The 17,469-nt window shown below is 47.1% G+C and overlaps 4 protein-coding genes across 4 annotated transcripts; 2 read left to right on the top strand and 2 right to left on the bottom strand.

Annotated features, from left to right (window-relative positions):
- Positions 1-1,210: 1,210 nt before the first annotated feature.
- Positions 1,211-2,152, top strand: LOC135172613 (uncharacterized). The gene has a single exon (XM_064138767.1). It carries the CDS (start codon positions 1,211-1,213, stop codon positions 2,150-2,152), a length of 942 nt encoding a protein of 313 aa, XP_063994837.1.
- A 1,600-nt stretch (positions 2,153-3,752) lies between these two features.
- Positions 3,753-5,990, top strand: LOC135172612 (uncharacterized). Its single transcript, XM_064138766.1, has one exon. It carries the CDS (start codon positions 3,753-3,755, stop codon positions 5,016-5,018), a length of 1,266 nt encoding a protein of 421 aa, XP_063994836.1. The 3' UTR covers positions 5,019-5,990.
- A 4,844-nt stretch (positions 5,991-10,834) lies between these two features.
- On the bottom strand, positions 10,835-13,971 carry LOC135172611 (uncharacterized). Its single transcript, XM_064138765.1, has 5 exons — positions 13,873-13,971; positions 12,645-13,797; positions 12,289-12,587; positions 10,955-12,245; positions 10,835-10,899 (listed from the first exon to the last, which is right to left on the bottom strand). The coding sequence occupies exons 1-5, from the start codon at positions 13,969-13,971 to the stop codon at positions 10,835-10,837; spliced, it is 2,907 nt and encodes a 968-aa protein (XP_063994835.1).
- A 100-nt stretch (positions 13,972-14,071) lies between these two features.
- On the bottom strand, positions 14,072-17,168 carry LOC135170254 (uncharacterized). Its single transcript, XM_064135923.1, has 2 exons — positions 14,991-17,168; positions 14,072-14,924 (listed from the first exon to the last, which is right to left on the bottom strand). The coding sequence occupies exons 1-2, from the start codon at positions 16,015-16,017 to the stop codon at positions 14,083-14,085; spliced, it is 1,869 nt and encodes a 622-aa protein (XP_063991993.1). The 5' UTR covers positions 16,018-17,168; the 3' UTR covers positions 14,072-14,082.
- Between the last annotated feature and the right edge of the window lie 301 nt (positions 17,169-17,469).

Genomic DNA, 17,469 nt, shown 5'->3' with positions numbered 1-17,469 from the left:
TAATTTGATGGATTTGTTTTTGAAATGTCGGAGGATTAGTCATACGTTCAAAAAGAAAACGAGCGCGATAGGCAAATTCCGCTAAGCCGTCGCGAAATCTTTCCACGACCTCCATTTCGATTTGTTAATCAAATACCATGATCTGTGAGGGCCTTCAAAAATCGCGGACAAACACGGGACAAATAAATCTTTGTTTATACCGGTTGTGTCGAGTCGTTCCATTAATATCAGGAGAAATTGATGAGGGTCTTTTTCTGTCTGAGGAAAATTCAATTTCCAATCGCTAACTAGGCGTGTTACCCTAATCCCGGTGTTCATATGCCACGGTTGTTGTAATTCAGTCGATGACTCTTCGACCGGTTGATTTTCATTGAAATTCCGGGAATTATTTATCGCGTAATCTTGAAGAGATAAACTGCCTCGCCCTGTCGCGTTTTCTGTTTCGATAGTGCGAAATGGGGAAAATGGCGGGTTTGTACGCAAGTTATTTATCGTTTGTGTTTGAGAGTGAGTTGAAACTGTTTGAATATTCTGGGTATTACCGTGATCGTTACTTCCAAGGTTTTGAAGTTCGGACGTATCAATTAACCGTTCCTCCACAATTTTCCTACCGTTGGGTAACGTGTAAGAGATTTGAATTCTTTTGTGGTGACCCTGTCGCCAGTACACCCTGGCATTCCCCAATCCTGTCTAGACTTCCTAGACAGGACTCATAAAAACACTTAGCCTAAATTACCTACCCGACCGTCGCCATCCCTACAATATACATCCGGGGAACACCCCAGAACTGTCCCAGGAAAAACCCAACCTTCCTGTGCACTTGGCCGGCATCACGATGTCACGTGTCGAGAATATGATGCCGAGCCAATCACAGTCGAGATCCCTGGCATCCCCTCTCCTGTTTCCCGACATGCGCACGCCCACACTTTTCCGCACACTTTTCCTCACTACACAGTCGTTCCTCTGCCTTCCTCGGACACACTACTCCCCGATCTACCTGGACACATCAGACAACACATCATACGAAGACCATCGAGAGGACAAGCCACGCTTAAGGCCAACGCTCGCCCTTGTACAATAGTGGTTTAAAAAATAAACGTTTGTTCACATCCCGACCCGGCGTTATCCTTCACCTGCTCAACCCCACAAATTGGTGACCCCGACGTGATTCAGCGGAAGTTCGTGGACACTGAGCACCAGCAGACGCCACATGGTCGTGGAACGAGAGCGGCCACTACAGCAACGGGCACCATCCGACGAGTGCACCTCACCACCATCGCAGGACACGTGGCCTCCACAGCAGCAGCAGAACCTGATGGAGAGTACGGCCCAAATCAACCGAGTAGCCGTGCAGCTAGGAGCGTTCACGCCGGAGGACCCTGAACTCTTCTTCGGCATCGCCGATCGCAGTTTTCACGCAGCCGGGATCACTTCCGAATCAACAAAATTCGGCCATATCTGCGGGAAGCCCTCCAGGTCAAGGTACGCCACCGACGTGAGGGATATCATCCTGAACCCTCCGGCGGACAACCCCTACACATATTTAAAGACGGAGCTCATAAAGCGCCTGAGCTCCTCCCAGGAGGAGAAGACGAGGAAGCTCCTAGAAGGCGCAGAAATGGGAGACATGAAACCGTCTCAGTTTCTGCGCCACCTAAAAAACCTGGCGGGACCCAACTTCCCGGACGACGCTCTCCGGACACTGTGGGTCACGCGCCTTCCGGCCGACGTCCAGGTGTTATTGGCCACCCAGCGCAAGGCCTCCCTCGACGACGCTGCAGATCTGGCCGACAAGACCATCCAGATCCTGAGACCAAGGATCCCACCTGCTGCTCCACAGGTCGCTGAGGCAGCGGCGCACAGCATTGAGGCGCTCCTGAGCCTCAAGCTGTCTCAGATGGCCCTCAACCTCGAGGAACAATTTGGCGCCTTACGCTCTGAAATTGAAAGCCTGAAGCGGTCGAGCAGAGGAGACGGAGGATCCCCCCGCGGCCAGAACTTCAGGCGAGAGAGGTCCAGGTCGCGCTCCACACACCGACAGCACGGAACCGGCCGCATCTGTTGGTATCATCGGCGCTTCGGACCTGAGGCTAAAATGTGCACACAACCGTGCAATTTCACCGCTCAGGGAAACGGACCGAGCAGTCACTAATGGCGGCTAGTGACTCTGCCTCGACGACGCGCCGCCTATTCATCACCGATCAGGAAACCAAAGTACGTTTTTTGATCGACACAGGAGCCGACTTGTGCGTTTTCCCACGACGGTTAGTGCGTGGGCCGCAACGCAAGTCGACTTATCAGCTCTCGGCGGCGAACGGCAGCACCATTGCGACGTACGGGACGGTCTCCTTGGACCTCAACCTGAAGCTGCGGCGAGCATTCCCGTAGAGCTTCGTCATCGCCGACGTCTCCAAACCCATCATCGGAGCAGACTTCCTGTTCCACTACGGACTCTTGGTGGACCTCCGCAACGGCAGACTCGTGGACTCCATCACCTCGCTCACCTCACCCGGGCAAGTCGAAATAGTTAATTTATCAAGCATTAAGATAGTTACAGGTAGTTCGCAGTACCACGAGCTCCTTCAACGGTTCCCCGACCTCACCAGACCCGATGGAACCGGGACATCTCCGCGGCATGACACCAAACATCACATCCAGACCACACCAGGACCTCCAGTCGCCAGCAAACCACGACGTTTGGCCCCAGACCGCCTGGCCGATGCCAAAAAGGAATTCAGCGCCATGGTCCAACGAGGTACAGCCCGACCTTCGAACAGCCCATGGTCTTCACCTCTCCACATGGCCAAGAAGAAGACGGATGACTGGAGACCATGCGGAGACTACCGTGCGCTCAACGCTCGCACCGTTCCAGACCGCTACCCAGTGCGGCACATTCAGGACTTCGCGCAGGCACTCCGAGGCAAGGAGATCTTCTCAACGATCGACCTGGTTCGGGCGTACCACCAATTTCCGGTCGCCGAGGCGGACATCCCGAAGACGGCAATCACCACACCATTCGGTATGTACGAATTCCCCTACATGTCGTTCGGTCTTCGCAATGCCGCCCAGACCTTTCAACGCTTCATCGACGAGGTGCTACGGGACCTGGACTTCTGCTACGCGTACATCGACGACATCCTGATAGCCTCCGAAACACCAGAACAACACCAACAGCATCTGGGAACCTTATTTGAACGCCTCCAATCCTACGGCCTCCTCATCAACCCACGGAAGTGCGTGTTCGGCCAGCCGGAGGTGGAGTTCCTGGGCTACCTGGTGTCCAAGGAGGGCACACGTCCATTGCCAAAAAAAGTCCAAGCCATCCTGGACTATCCAGCTCCAACAACGGCGAAGCAGCTCCGACAGTTCTTGGGTATGTTAAACTTTTACCGTAGGTTTATACCTAGGACTGCACAGGACCAGGCACCGCTCAACGGACTCCTGGTGGGCAACACCAAGGGCAGGACTCCCATCAGCTGGACCCCAGAAGCCCACACGGCTTTCACCACCTGCAAGGCCAGACTAGCAGACGCTCTTGGCAGCTCTTGGCTCACCCCAAGGCCGACGCCAACCTCGCGCTCATCTGTGACGCCTCCAACCACACCGTCGGTGCAGCATTGCAGCAACGAGTCAACGGGGACTGGGAACCATTGACTTTCTTCTCGAAGAAGCTCAGTCCAGCACAAGCAAAGTGGAGCGCATTCGACCGTGAGCTCCTGGCAATCTACCTTGCCATCAAACACTTCAGACACATGGTAGAGGCCAGGACCTTCACGATCTTCACGGACCACAAACCGATCACGTTCGCATTCCGGCAGAAGTTGGAAAAGGCTTCACCCAGACAGGCACGGCACCTGGATTTCATCGGGCAGTTCTCCACCGACATCCAACACGTGTCCGGCAAGGACAACGTCGTCGCGGACGCACTGTCCCGCATCGACGCAGTTTCATCACCTCTGGACTACACCGCCTTGGCGTCATCACAGCAGGCCGATGACACAATGAAAACATACCTACGCTCAGGATCAGGCTTGCAACTCAAGCAAATCCAGATCCCAGGAGCAGGCGTAGCTGTCTTCTGCGACACGTCATCACTATCACCAAGACCATACCTGACACCTCCATACCGCCGAGCAGCCTTCAACATCATCCACAACCTGGCTCACCCCGGAATCAACGCCTCGGTCAAACTCGTGACTCAACGTTACGTTTGGCCGTCCGTGAAAGCAGACTGCCGCGAGTGGGCTCGCGCCTTCATCCAGTGCCAGCAGGCCAAAATCACCAGGCATGTCTCGGCGCCAGTGGGAGAATTCGCCCCACCATCTTCGAGGTTCGAGCACGTGCACATGGACCTGATCATCCTGTCCATCTCCGAGGGCTACCGATACTGCCTCACGTGCGTCGACAGAGTCTCCAGGTGGCCGGAGGCATTTCCTCTGGAGGACCAGGAGGCAACGACGGTTGCCAGAGCCTTCTACGAGGGGTGGATTTGTCGCTTCGGAGTTCCCCTCCGCATTACCACAGACCAAGGTCGGCAATTCGAGTCGTACCTGTTCAAGCACCTCAATTACTTGGCAGGCACGACTCACCTGAGGACAACTGCCTATCACCCAGCAGCTAACGGCATGGTTGAGCGGTTTCATCGCCAACTCAAGGCAGCTATCAAGTGCCATGAGAACCCCACGTGGACGGAGGTACTCCCTACGGTGCTCTTGGGGATCAGAGCGGCCTGGAAGGAAGACCTCCAAGCATCAGCAGCCGAACTGGCGTACGGCGAACCATTACGCCTACCTGGAGAGTTCCTGGCCCCCGAGTTGTCAGTCACCAAGACGACCCAGCGGACTACGTCAAGGAACTTCGCCAGCACTTTGCCAACCTGCGCCCGGCTAAGGTCAACAGACACGGAACACATAAAACCTTTGTGTGATGCCGTATCAAGGTCCATACAGGGTCATCCGCCGCAGCGCCAAGACGTTCACCATCCACATCAGGGGCAAGGACGTGAACGTCTCCATTGACAGGCTGAAACCGGCTTACATCATCGCTGATGATGAGTCAGGTGTTCAGCACTCCAAGACGAGCACACCAGCACCCGAGCCTGAGCAACCACAGCGGGTTGAGCCACCACCACCACCAGCGACCGCACCGACAACGCGCTCAGGAAGACTCGTCAAATTTACAGAGCGCTATCAGGACGGATTCGCGTAAATCCTCATAATAAATTGTCATCCACACCACACACATCCTCATCGTGATCCAAATCACTGGCAGGGGGGTACTGTGGTGACCCTGTCGCCACTACACCCTGGCATTCCCGGGTAAATTCCCCAATCCTGTCTAGACCTTCCAAAACCCATTAGACCTAGCACCTACCCGACCGACGCCATCCCTACCATAAAAACCTGGGGAATAACCCAGAACTGTCCCAGCGAAGAACCCAACCTTCCTGTGCACTTAGCCGGCATCACGACGTCACGTGTCGAGAATACGATGCCGAGCCAATCACAGTCGAGATCCCTAGTACCCCCTCTCCTGTTTCCCAAACATTCGCATGCCCACACTTTCCGCACATTTTTCCACACTCAATAGTCATTTCCCAACCTACCTCGGATACACTTGCTCCCCGATCTACCTTGGACACATTCAACGCTCACACTTGTAGAATTAATAAATAAACTCTCGTTAATACATCGACCTGGTGTTACCTTCCACTTGCTCACCCCCACAAATATAATTAACTAAATATAAAAATATAGTAATTACATTTATGGAGACTTGAAAAATACGATCTACTTACTGATGACTTGGTAGTATGTCTTCGTGTAGTTTCACTTTCTTTGCACAAGGTTGATCACTTTGTTCTTCTGAGTTATCACTATCACACATATTTTATTGTCAAAAATTAAAATGAAAAATTAAATAAAACGCAGGTTATGTGTACCGTAGTAAACAACAACGTCGAACTGAGTGAGACGCCACACCGTACACTCTACTACACATAATATATATAGGCATACCTTAGTATAGCGTGGCGATCCGTCGCCACGGCAAGTATCGCCACGCCGACGATTCGGTTTACAAGTGAGCCTATAGATGTTTCACATCAATAATTTTCACAAAGATATTTCGACTGAGTCTGTCCTTGATACTCTGATAACAGACGAACAAGGCACCGGATTTTCCCAATCGAATAACAATCAAGTGACCCCGACTACAGACGGACGCGATCACTCGACAATTAATTACAAATACGTGTGGAAGAGTCGACAATTATGGCAAATCGTATCAATATCATTCAATTTCCATTATAATAGTACAATAATATCACAGTAAATTTCTTAAGACAGATAGGAAAGGTTTAGAGGTTAGAGAGAGAGTATGAAATGTTTAAATCGACTATTGGGAAAAGAAAAGAGATGACCACCACTGTATGGGTCATTTTATGGCTCTATTCTAGGTAAACATTGCGCTCGGCCGTGACACTGAACGTTCAAATTCCAACACCTAATGCTCTCTCTCTTACACATTGAAGGAATTTTTATCAAATATTCATTTTCATTTTCACTGATTCTACAGTAGATTTTCAAAGAAAAATATCCAACGCGGCCCCACGTTGGGCGCCAATTGAGACCAGGCCTTTCTTTTAGATGAATGTCGATAAATATTAATTAATAAATGCTCACGAATTGTTAAAAATTGGCTGAAGGCCTACACCTGGCGCGGCCTGGGTCAGGGGCTGGCAGGGCTGAAGGATTCGATAGCTAAATCGTCGAATCAATAATTGAATCAATTAACTCATTTATTTGGGCGCCAGGTGCTTTAACGGAAACCAACAACGATCGACAATGCTCAGAGCGTGGTAGTTGGTAGACCCTTAGTGTTTCGTCTCCAACAACGAAATGATTTCTTGCTGGAATTTAATAAAATTAAGTAGCAGTAATAATAATTTAGGAATATATGATAACGAGAGGTCGAGGGCTGGAGGTTCAAACTTTCCCATTCACTTCCTACTTTTCAAGGGTCCGCCATAAATTATACGCGTTTCTGGTTCCCTTCCTTTTTCTTCTTCTTTTCTCTCATTTTTTCTTCAAATGTTAGAAGACAGGGTTTGTCAATCTTTCCATACGTAGAGTCCAGTTTATGACATAATCCTTTGCCAGCCGTGTACTTACTTCTTTTCCAAGGGTTCATTTTTCCCCAACGGCTAATTCCCAACACATGCAAAAGAATTTTCCCTTACATTCCAAATTCCAATATCCCGCTCGAAGGGTGGGGTTTTATGTTTCTTTTGACCAATCAGAATCCTTGGGAGTTGTGACGAAGAGAGGATTCCCTCCTCCAGCCCTCGAACCTCTTAGACAAAAAGTTAGTTCTATCAGGGCCATCGTGCGAAAGGGTAGCCTAAAACCTTCAATTTTGTAACCGCGTGATCTCCAAGAACAAGCAACCTAAAGTGCAACCTAAATTACAAAAATAAAATTACTCTGTCCGTCTCGTTTGCTCGTGTATCCTTATCATTTATAAAAATAAATACCAATTTAAAAAAGGTGTCTGTGTTACTCATAAGTGATTTCTACAAAGACAAAATAAAAATAGAAGCCCTTACACATCTCGAGTGATATTAAATTGTTAGCTCGAGTGTAACAAACGTGTGTTGTTACACTTAGAATTAAAGAAAATAGATAGAGAGAGAGAAAGGAAAATCAAAGGCAACAATATTAATAATTATTTTACTCACTAAATATGTTGACAATATCCTATCCGCTTTATTAACAAAGTCCTCGGGGATCGACTCTTTCCTAAATTACAAAGTATTACAAATAACGCAAATTAACACACAACAACAGATTAGGATGCGAATATTATCGCTGTCGGGCGAAGAGTGTTCGGTGGGCCTCAAGCAAGTGTCCCTTGACGCATGCGCATTAAATATCGACCGCATTGTCGCTATAATTTAATGAATTATAATATTTTATGTTTTATAATTTTAATAAGATTCCCGAGAACAGGGAAAAGTTTACAGACGCGAAGGGAAAATAATATCTCCTGTCTCAAGTTTGACCTTAAATTTCAGTGATCCCAAGGCCGATAAATATTGTGAAAAACTAGTGGTGGTGGTGGTGGTGGTGGTTTCTCTTGATTATCAAACCCACGGGGGTTTGATTTGATTAAAATAATTTTTTTTTTATTATTCACAGAATCATCCCCCGGCACATCCAACTGGCGATCCGAACGGATGAAGAGTTGAATGAACTCTTGCGGGATGTGATTATTCCCCAAGGTGGGGTGGTCCCCACTATTCCGGCTTCCCTCCCTCCGAAGACGACTCGGGCTGGTGGCGCGCAAACTAGCAGACGCGAGTCCTCTCAAGAATTTTAATAATACAATGTTGTATAATAATAACTATGGTAAAGTATTTTTTTTATTGAACTAACGATTGATGAATCTATGTGACGCAACTTATAATTTATTTTATTAACTTTCGATTTGTTAACAATTTTAATTTAACTCTAATATTTGAGATTATCCGGTCGTCGCACCTCCTTAGTTCTGTTATTGTATGATAAACTTGTTGATAAATATGATAAATAAATATATTTTATGATAATTGTTTGGTCTATTTACGGATCCTCGCCACAATATTATTACAGATTATTTTTCTTATCCAAATTTCAGCTAATAGAATAGAGAACTTGCATGATTTTTTTTATTTTATTTTTAGATAGTTAATGGTCCCAATAATCGATTTTTCATGAAAAACATTTGAAAAATCGTTTAACAATTAATTATCGATTTTTCAAAAAATGTAATTTTCGAATGTTCCAAAAGCTCTAATGACGTCATGACGAAACGTGATGACGTTCAGTAGTGGTGTTAGAACGATCCATTAATAGAAGAAAAAAAAATCGGAAGAAATGTCCGGACGTGGATAGGAGGTATTTATAAATTAACTTAAGGAATTGATCAATTATTTATTGATTAATTAAGTAATTAATTAATTGGCACTTATTCACTTATTCACTTATTATTCTTAGACAGTCCAAGCCAGAGGTGCAATCAGCCTCACGGCCATTTTACACCCTGCCCTTGAGCAGCCGTTTAGTCGCTGGTATCGAGTATCTGTGCCCTACGAGCAAACTCATAGAGCCCCTGTTCCCGTCCCTGTCGACGCATACAGGGTGTAGATCAGGTAGAGGCGAACAGTGAACAGGCATGTTTTGGGGGTGATTCTGAGCAGAAAAGTCCTCTTCCACTTTTCGCTCGGATGCACCCCTGCAGAGATATGGGGGTGAAAAGAACGGCCAATGGGGCGCGAGTATTGGGCGGCTCTCCGTCCGTGTGCCGCGGGTAAGCAGTGTGCGTGCTTCCCCTTCTCCTCGGGCGAAAGATATTTCAAGACAATCCTTTGGGGGGGGGGGCGCTAGGGTGATTAAAAACCGATTATTATTTACATTAGTATTATTTATTAAAAGACAAGATTCTGAAAACCGCGGGCATCCCCCTTGGCGTTCCCAAGCTAATTGTTCAAATGTTAATTATCTCATGATGCAATAGCCCTACAGTGTTTTGTCAAGAGATCTTGTTTGGAGAGGATACTGATTTTAGGGTGGATTGGGGAGGAGTGCAATGATGGGTAGTTTTGAACTGAATGAATTATAACACTGGGTAAAATTATTCTGCCGATTTATTTCTGCTGTGGACAACCACTTGGGTCAATTAAAGTAAAAACACCACGTTGGGTGGAGTTTCTTAATCGCGAATAAATTCCCGTGATTGTCTGTTAAATTTAACTATGCAAGGTGATGGTGATGTAGCTAATTGTCTGGAATAGGTGTCCACACTGACGGTGGTGTAGCTGGAGACACTCAGTAGTGGATCGGTGATTGTACAACGAACTCTTAATTAAACGAAAAACGAAACGTTAAGGTCCGAATACAATGCTGAACTAACTGGCCGGTGGGTTTCCGAGTTTGCGGTAGGGCCTGACCGTTGACCCGACGATGCCCGAAATCTGACGGGTTTGATCGATTTGATCGACCGTCCTCATGGAGATTAGGCTTAGTTTCAAACAGATCTTATTTGGGGAGTTTCTAATCTTTAGGGTGGATGTGGGTGGACATCAGGTAAAGGATCTGTAAGGATTGACCCGGGTGAAAATTACACTCACTGTTAACTTTTCTATAAAAGTTTATTGGGGCCACGTGCCACCAAAGTCGAGGGTTTACACAGATATTTAACAATTAAACCCGTGATGTACTAGTTATAGTTTCTTAGAATGTTTAATACACAGTTTGTTCAAACACTGTTGGGTAACTTTATAAGGAAAAATCCTCCTTATATCTCTAATGGAGATGTACTTGGGGATATACTTTGGTGCTGTACTGGGGTGAAAATAGGAGAGTTTCTTAAAGATTATAAACGTTACTGCACTCGATGGCTGTCCACGATAGACTGGGGGGAGTTTTTGGACTTCCGGGGTCAGCTCGTGGGTCTAGTGACCCGAGGTGTCGCTGCTGACCTTTTGGTTTCGGTTGGGCGACTTGATTACTAGTTTGGCGCTAAATCTCTGCGTTTCAAACATCCCGGGGGCAATTCAACATCAGGGATGTTGAATTATTCGAAGTCAGCTGATCCTCTGGAAGTCGTTGAATGTCGTGCTGGGTGTTGTTGTCTGTGCTGTTGGGCTGCTGGTTGCTTGAGGGAGGCGTAAATTCCCTCGAGCTGTGACTTTCTCTTCGTTGATGGTCGTGGGTCGTCTGTAAGGGGAAGAACAGGGTGAGAGACGTATCATTTGTCGAGTAATTGAATAATTAATCAAAATGATACTTAGCTCTCAGTCCTGTGATTCCTGGAGGTCCCCTTGTTGCTCCTCTGGAGGTTCATCTGCTGGTGGTGGATCTGATGGTAGAAGACAGAGTTTGGCGATTGGTCTGTCAAACTCCGCGTAAGTTACCCTTATATTTTGAGGGTCTGGTGATCCGTCTTGCCACTTGGGATCTTGCTGTTCTCACTGTGACGACCCTGGTGAGTCCATCTGCTCCTGGTCGCGTTGCAATGACTCTGGCGATTGGCCACGTTGCTGGTGGATATTCATCCATCGTCAGGACCATGTCGCCGACCTTGATGTTTTCCTGTTGATTCTTCCATTTGTAGATTGCCTGGTATCTCTGTAGACACTCCTTAGACCATCTGGACCAGAATTGTTGGGTGCTCTGGGTGACGAGGTTCCATCTCTGTACCTTGCTGCTTGGTTTCTGGAGAAGAGATGGTTCTGGTACTAGTTGAAGGGGCTCTCCTACCAGGAAGTGTCCTGGAGTGAGCACTTGGAGATCTTCTGGATCATCTGACATGGGACAGATTGGTCTGGAGTTGAGGCACGCTTCTATTTGGATGATCACGCTGTTGAGCTCTTCGTATGTGAGTGTTGATGGTCCTAGTATCCTCTTTAGGTGATATTTCATGGATTTCACGGCTGCCTCCCATTTACCACCAAAGTGTGGTGCTCTTGGTGGAATGAAGTTCCACTGAGTTCCATGGGTTGCGAGGACAGCCTGGACTTGTTGGTTCTCTCTCGACTCCTGGTGATAGAGTTGTTCTAAGACCTCTGCTGCTACTGTGAAGGTGGTGGCATTGTCACTATACATGACTGCTGGGATACCACGTCTTCCCGTGAACCTTTTGGAGGCGCCGATGAAAGCCTCGATTGTCTGCCTGTTGACGAGCTCTAGGTGAACTGCTGACGTAGTAAAGCACACAAATACTGCTATATGCACTGTTCCTGGTTGTGCATTTGTTGGCCTCCACTTCAGGATGGTGAATGGACCTGCATAATCCACTCCTGTGTGGAGAAATGCCCTGGCTGGTGAAATTCTTGTTGACGGCAATTGACCCATCTGCTGTTGAGCTTGTCTTCCTCGATGACGGGTGCAGATGGTGCAGCGTAAGATGTATCCTCTGACAGTACCTCTGCCTCGTACGATCCAATATTTTTGCCTCGTATAGGCTAGAGTCAGTTGAGTACCTCTATGTTGGGTTATCTGGTGAGCTTCGGCAATGACCTTTGTGGTGAACCTTGACTGTCTGGGTAGGATTATCGGATGTATTTCCTCTGGACTGAGTTGAGCGTTTTTGAGGCGACCTCCTAGTCTCACGATGACTTGGTCGTCTAGACGACCAACCCAGCCAGCCAGCCCTTGCCTTGCCAGCCCTTGGTAACTGATGATCTCTCTGCAAAAGTCTAATAGCTGATTCGAAATATTGTGCTTGTGTTACCTTAACCCAGAATACTCTTGCTTCGTTTAATTCTCTAGTTGTCAGGACAGGTCCCGGGGGCGTTGGTCGCCGGCTGAATCTGTCTATCGCTCTGTTGATAGTCGCTGTCACTGCTAACAGTTTGGCCATTGAACTGTATCTGTTGAGGAGTTCTGCTACTTTACTGATTTTCATCCTTGCTGGATGTGCTGGTACTGGTTTTGCTTCCTTGGCCACCTCTGGAGTATCCATTTTAGATGCGTCTATTGTTGATTGAGGCCAGTCTTCTGGATCCTGATTGATCCAGCTTGGTTCTGACCACCAGAGTGGATGATCTGCTAATTCATTTGGTGAGATTCTTCTTTAGGCACAGTCAGCTGGGTTTTCTTTACCACTGACGTGTCTCCATATGGCCTTTGGTACCGTATCCTGTATCTTGATGACCCCGTTATGGACGAAATCCTTCCATCTCCAGGCTGGGCTCCTGATCCAAGCTAGTGTAACTGATGAGTCTGACCAGAGGTAAGTTTCCGCCTGATTCTGGTCTAGCTGAAGCATCTCATATTTTGATTCCACTAGCTGGGTTAAGAGTAGAGCTGCTGTGAGCTCTAGCCTGGGTATGGTCATCCTTTTGATTGGTGCGACCTTGGTTTTCGCACACACTAGAGTTGTTGATGGATTCTCGTTGATGGTTCTCGTTCGAATGTAGACCACTGCATTCATAGCTACCGTTGATGCATCTGCGAATCCGTGTATTTGGATGTTGATAGTGTCTGACGATAACTGTATCCACCTGGGTACAGTAACTATGTCTAATTTGGTGAGACCTCCTCGGAATGTCCTCCAACGGTTTTTATACTCATCTGGAAGAGGATCATCCCAGTTGACCTTGAGCTTCCATAGCTCCTGCAGGAGAATTTTCTCTTGTACTACCACTGGGGCGATGCATCCCAATGGATCGAAGATCTGAGCTATCTCCGATGACACTGTTCTTTTGGTGATGGTAGCTGCGTTGAATTTCCTCGATTTGTACCTGAATGTGTCGGTTGACTGGTGCCAACACAAACCAAGTACTTTTGTCACTGATTCCTCAAATTGTATCAGGCTGCTCTCTGTTGTTAGGCCTAGTTGATGAAGAGCTTCTGGACAATTACTACTCCACTTCTGTAGAGCCAAACCGCCTGCTTGGCATAGTCCTTGAAGCTGCACTATTTCCTTGAGGCCTTCTTCTGAGTCGGACCCTTCGTGTATATCGTCGACGTAACGACCTCTCGTGATCGCTTCGACTGCTGCTGGGAAACGGTGTCCTTCATCGTCTGCTAGTTGTTGCAGCACTCTGAGTGATAACCAGGGCGAACAATTGAGACCGTAGGTCACTGTGGTTAACTGGAAGGTGATCTCCTGTTGATCGTCATCGATCCACAATATTCTCTGAAGATCCCAGTCGTCCTGATGTACCTTAATCTGTCTAAACATTTTGATGATGTCTGCCCCAAAGACGAGTTTGTGTCTTCTCATCCAGGTTAAGACGTTCATCGCGTTGATCTGTAATTTAACACCAGGATATTAAACGTCGTTAAGTGACATACCTGATGAGCTGGCGCTGGAGCCGTTAAATACAACTCTCAGCTTTGTTGTGATGGCGTCCTCTCTTAAAACTCCATGATGCGGCAGATAGTAGGCTGTTGATGGTTCTGGAATTTCTAACGCCCTTTTCATGTGTCCTATTTCTTCATATTCCTTGATGAATTCCTTATAGAGTTGGGAATATGCTTGATCCTTGTTGAGCCTGCTGACGACTGATTTTAACTGACGTGAGGCCTTTTTTTTTTAATTGCCGAGCGCTGATGATGACGTCCTCAATGGAAGTCTCACTATGTAGCGTCCGGATTCGTCTCTGCGATGGGTTTCTTGAAAGTGCTTCTCGCACTCGAGTTCCTCTATTGACAGCTCTGAATGTTGATGATGAATTGGCAATTCTTCCTGAACCCAAAATTTCTGGAGAAGCTCTAGTAGTTGTTCATTGGTGGATTCCTTTACTGCAGATAAAGAAATCTTCGTTGAACAACTTGTGCATTTGACTGGTCCTGATAATATCCAACCAAATGCTGTGCGTTGGCCAACTACTGCTGTTCGTCTAGACTTGATGATTTGACTCTCGATAATCTGCCCATAATAATCTGCTCCTATGATGATGTCGGTCGGTCCAGGTCTGAGATATTGAGGATCGGCTAGGTGAAGATTCTCTAATGAGCCGATGTCCACTAGTGTACATGAGAATGATGGCAGTGTAGTCGTCAATTTCTTCAATATGTGGGCGCTGATTGTGATGTGCCTCTGCCCCTGAGTTGATTGAAGAATGACAGTCACTGCGCCCTGAGTGATGCCTGAATTGAGTCCGCCACTTCCTATTAATTCTGTTGATGATGGCCTTCTCTTGAGTTGCAGTTGATGTGCTAATTGATCAGTGATGAAGGATAGCTCTGATCCTTGATCAATTAGCGCTCTTGCTTTCACCATGAATCCTCTAGGTGAATGTGCTCTTAGTCTTGCGGTGGCGAGTAATACCGCTTGTTGGTCTTCTTCTGGATGATGTACTGTGTAGATTTCTGTTGACCTCTCATTGATCCTCTGATTGATGATCTCTGATGATGCTGATGATGTACTGAATCCTGTGAATGTAGAGGACCAATGAGGGAGTCAATGATTTTGTTTAGTATATTAAATTATTCACTCACTAGTTGACGTGCCTGGCTTTGGTCTTTCATCTGCTGTCTCCGTTGCTCGGAATCCCCCTCCAATCGATGGCGCCGTTGTCCACGAGCTCCCGTTGTGGATGAGTGTGTGGTGGTCTCGATTGCACTCGTGACACGTTTTGGTTGACTTGCACTTTGGCTTTTGATGGGGACCCAAACACCTGAAGCACAGCTCCTTGTTAACGACGAACTCGTTCCTCTTCAGTGGGATGAGTGTCTTAAACAATGGACAAGCTGCGATGAAGTGCCTGTCCTTACAGTACGCACAGTTCGTCTTGGGGAGTAGCTTCTCTGTTGAATGGATGTCCTGCTGTTGAGTGACTGTGTATCCACTTTTTAATTTTGTGATGAGCTTCTTATTTGCTGGACCACTCTCATGATATTCCTTGAGACTGGCCCCTGCGTGGAGAGCTCTCCCATAAGTCTCAAGGAAGTCTACAAACTCCTGTAGACCTGGAAAATCCTTGGAAGTTCCCAACTTGACTTCCCACTGTTTGAGCGTGTCCACATCCAGTGATCTTCTCAGTATGTGGGCGAAGCGTTGCTCAGTGATATTCTCTGAGGCGAGTCCTGGCACATCCTTCAGTTGGTCGAGGGTCTCGACCACTGCTGAGGCTCTGGATCCGAGGCTTTCGGCAGTGGGCTTGTTGATCTGCTGTAAATCTAATACCTTGTTGAATAATGTCTGAGCCACTAACCTGGGATCCTCGTATCTCCTGACTAGTTTCTGCCACGCCTTCTCGTAGCTTGCTGGCTGCGTGTTAAATGTAGCGAGGAGCTCGGCTGGTAGTCCTTTCAGGAACGTCTTCAGCCACATGAGTTTCTTTACTGGGGGGATGGTGTCATCATTCCCTACCATCGTCAGGAATGACTCACTGAAGTCCCTCCACTCCTCTCTCTTTCCGTCAAAAGGTTTAATTTTCAGAGTCCCTAGTTGATGGGCGTACGTTGAATCTTGAGCTCTGGCTGCATCCCTAATGTTGATGATCTGGCCTCTAATTTGTCCCATTAAGGTTAAACAACCTCGTTTATAGCGGGATGCCTCGTCGTAATCCTTGCCCTGATGATGCTCGTGATCTTCGGGCAGAGAATCAATTAACTGATCGTTAATTTTGTTGAGTTCTGCCCACTCAGACTCAACAATATCCCGCTGGCTTTCCAATTCCTCGATGGTATACGGGGCCTGCGTCTCGTGTATACGAGACAGTTCCCCCGATAAACCTCTCTGATAACTTGAGCCTTGTACTTCAGCAACCGAAGTTTGCTGCGTTGAGGTGCGGTGATGTCCTGATCGGAGGCTCGTATTTCTGAATGTCTCACTTTAATTGACCTTGTCGGGGTTGGTTCTACGTTGAGGGACTCATCAACCACCGTTAATTTGATTTCTTCCGATGCATCAGCCCAGGAGCACGACTCCTGTTGAATATCCTTTGGCGTGAGGGTTGAGCTGTCAGTGGGTTCATTGAGGTCGCTCATGATGATGTACTCAGTTATCGACTAGTCGATAAATCTCGATTAGTTACCGACAGTTGAACGTCTGATGTCGGTTGGTTATCGACCGTGCCGCTGCGATCGCCACCTGTTGTGCGAACTATTCGGCCCAAGTGTTGGGTCTCTGCGAAGACGCTCGAACACTTTCGAATCTTCCCGATCACTTGAGGAATTTCACTGTTGATTTGCCATTGTAAGGCTTTTTCACTTCGCTTCACAAATTATTGGGGAGTGTTCACTTGATAATTAATTGTTCGCCGTCTATCCGGCTCGAAGGACCAATGTTTGGGGAGTTTCTAATCTTTAGGGTGGATGTCGGTGGAAATCAGGTAAAGGATCTGGAAGGATTGACCCGGGTGAAAATTACACTCACTGTTAACTTTTCTATAAAAGTTTATTGGGGCCACGCGCCACCAAAGTCGAGGGTTTACACAGATATTTAACAATTAAACCGGTGATGTACTAGTTATAGTTTCTTAGAATGTTTAATACACAATTTGTTCAAACACTGTTGAGTAACTTTATAAGGAAAAATCCTCCTTATATCTCTGATGGAGATGTACTTGGGGATATACTTTGGTGATGTACTGGGGTGAAAATAGGAGAGTTTCTTAAAGATTATAACCGTTACTGCACTCGATGGCTGTCCACGATAGACTGGGGGGAGTTTTTGGACTTCCGGGGTCAGCTCGTGGGTCTGGTGACTCGAGGTGTCGCTGCTGACCTTTTGGTTTCGGTTGGGCGACTTAATTACTAGTTTGGCGCTAAATCTCTGCCTTTCAAACAGATCTTTTTTATTGTAAATTTAATTTACAACAAGAGAGGTCTCTTGACAAAATCCTGTAGGGTCATTGCATCATGAGATAATTAACATGTTGGAGGTTTAGGAAATAATGAGAGCAGAAACAATCACTCCAATAAATGATAAATATATTTAAGATTATTAATATAATATCGGATTATATATCGA

Source organism: Diachasmimorpha longicaudata, chromosome 2, assembly GCF_034640455.1.
Source record: "Diachasmimorpha longicaudata isolate KC_UGA_2023 chromosome 2, iyDiaLong2, whole genome shotgun sequence".
In the NCBI taxonomy this organism is placed as follows: Eukaryota; Metazoa; Arthropoda; class Insecta; order Hymenoptera; family Braconidae; genus Diachasmimorpha; species Diachasmimorpha longicaudata.
The sequence above is the reverse complement of the archived record's forward strand: the minus strand, read 5'-3'. Positions and strand labels throughout refer to the sequence as shown.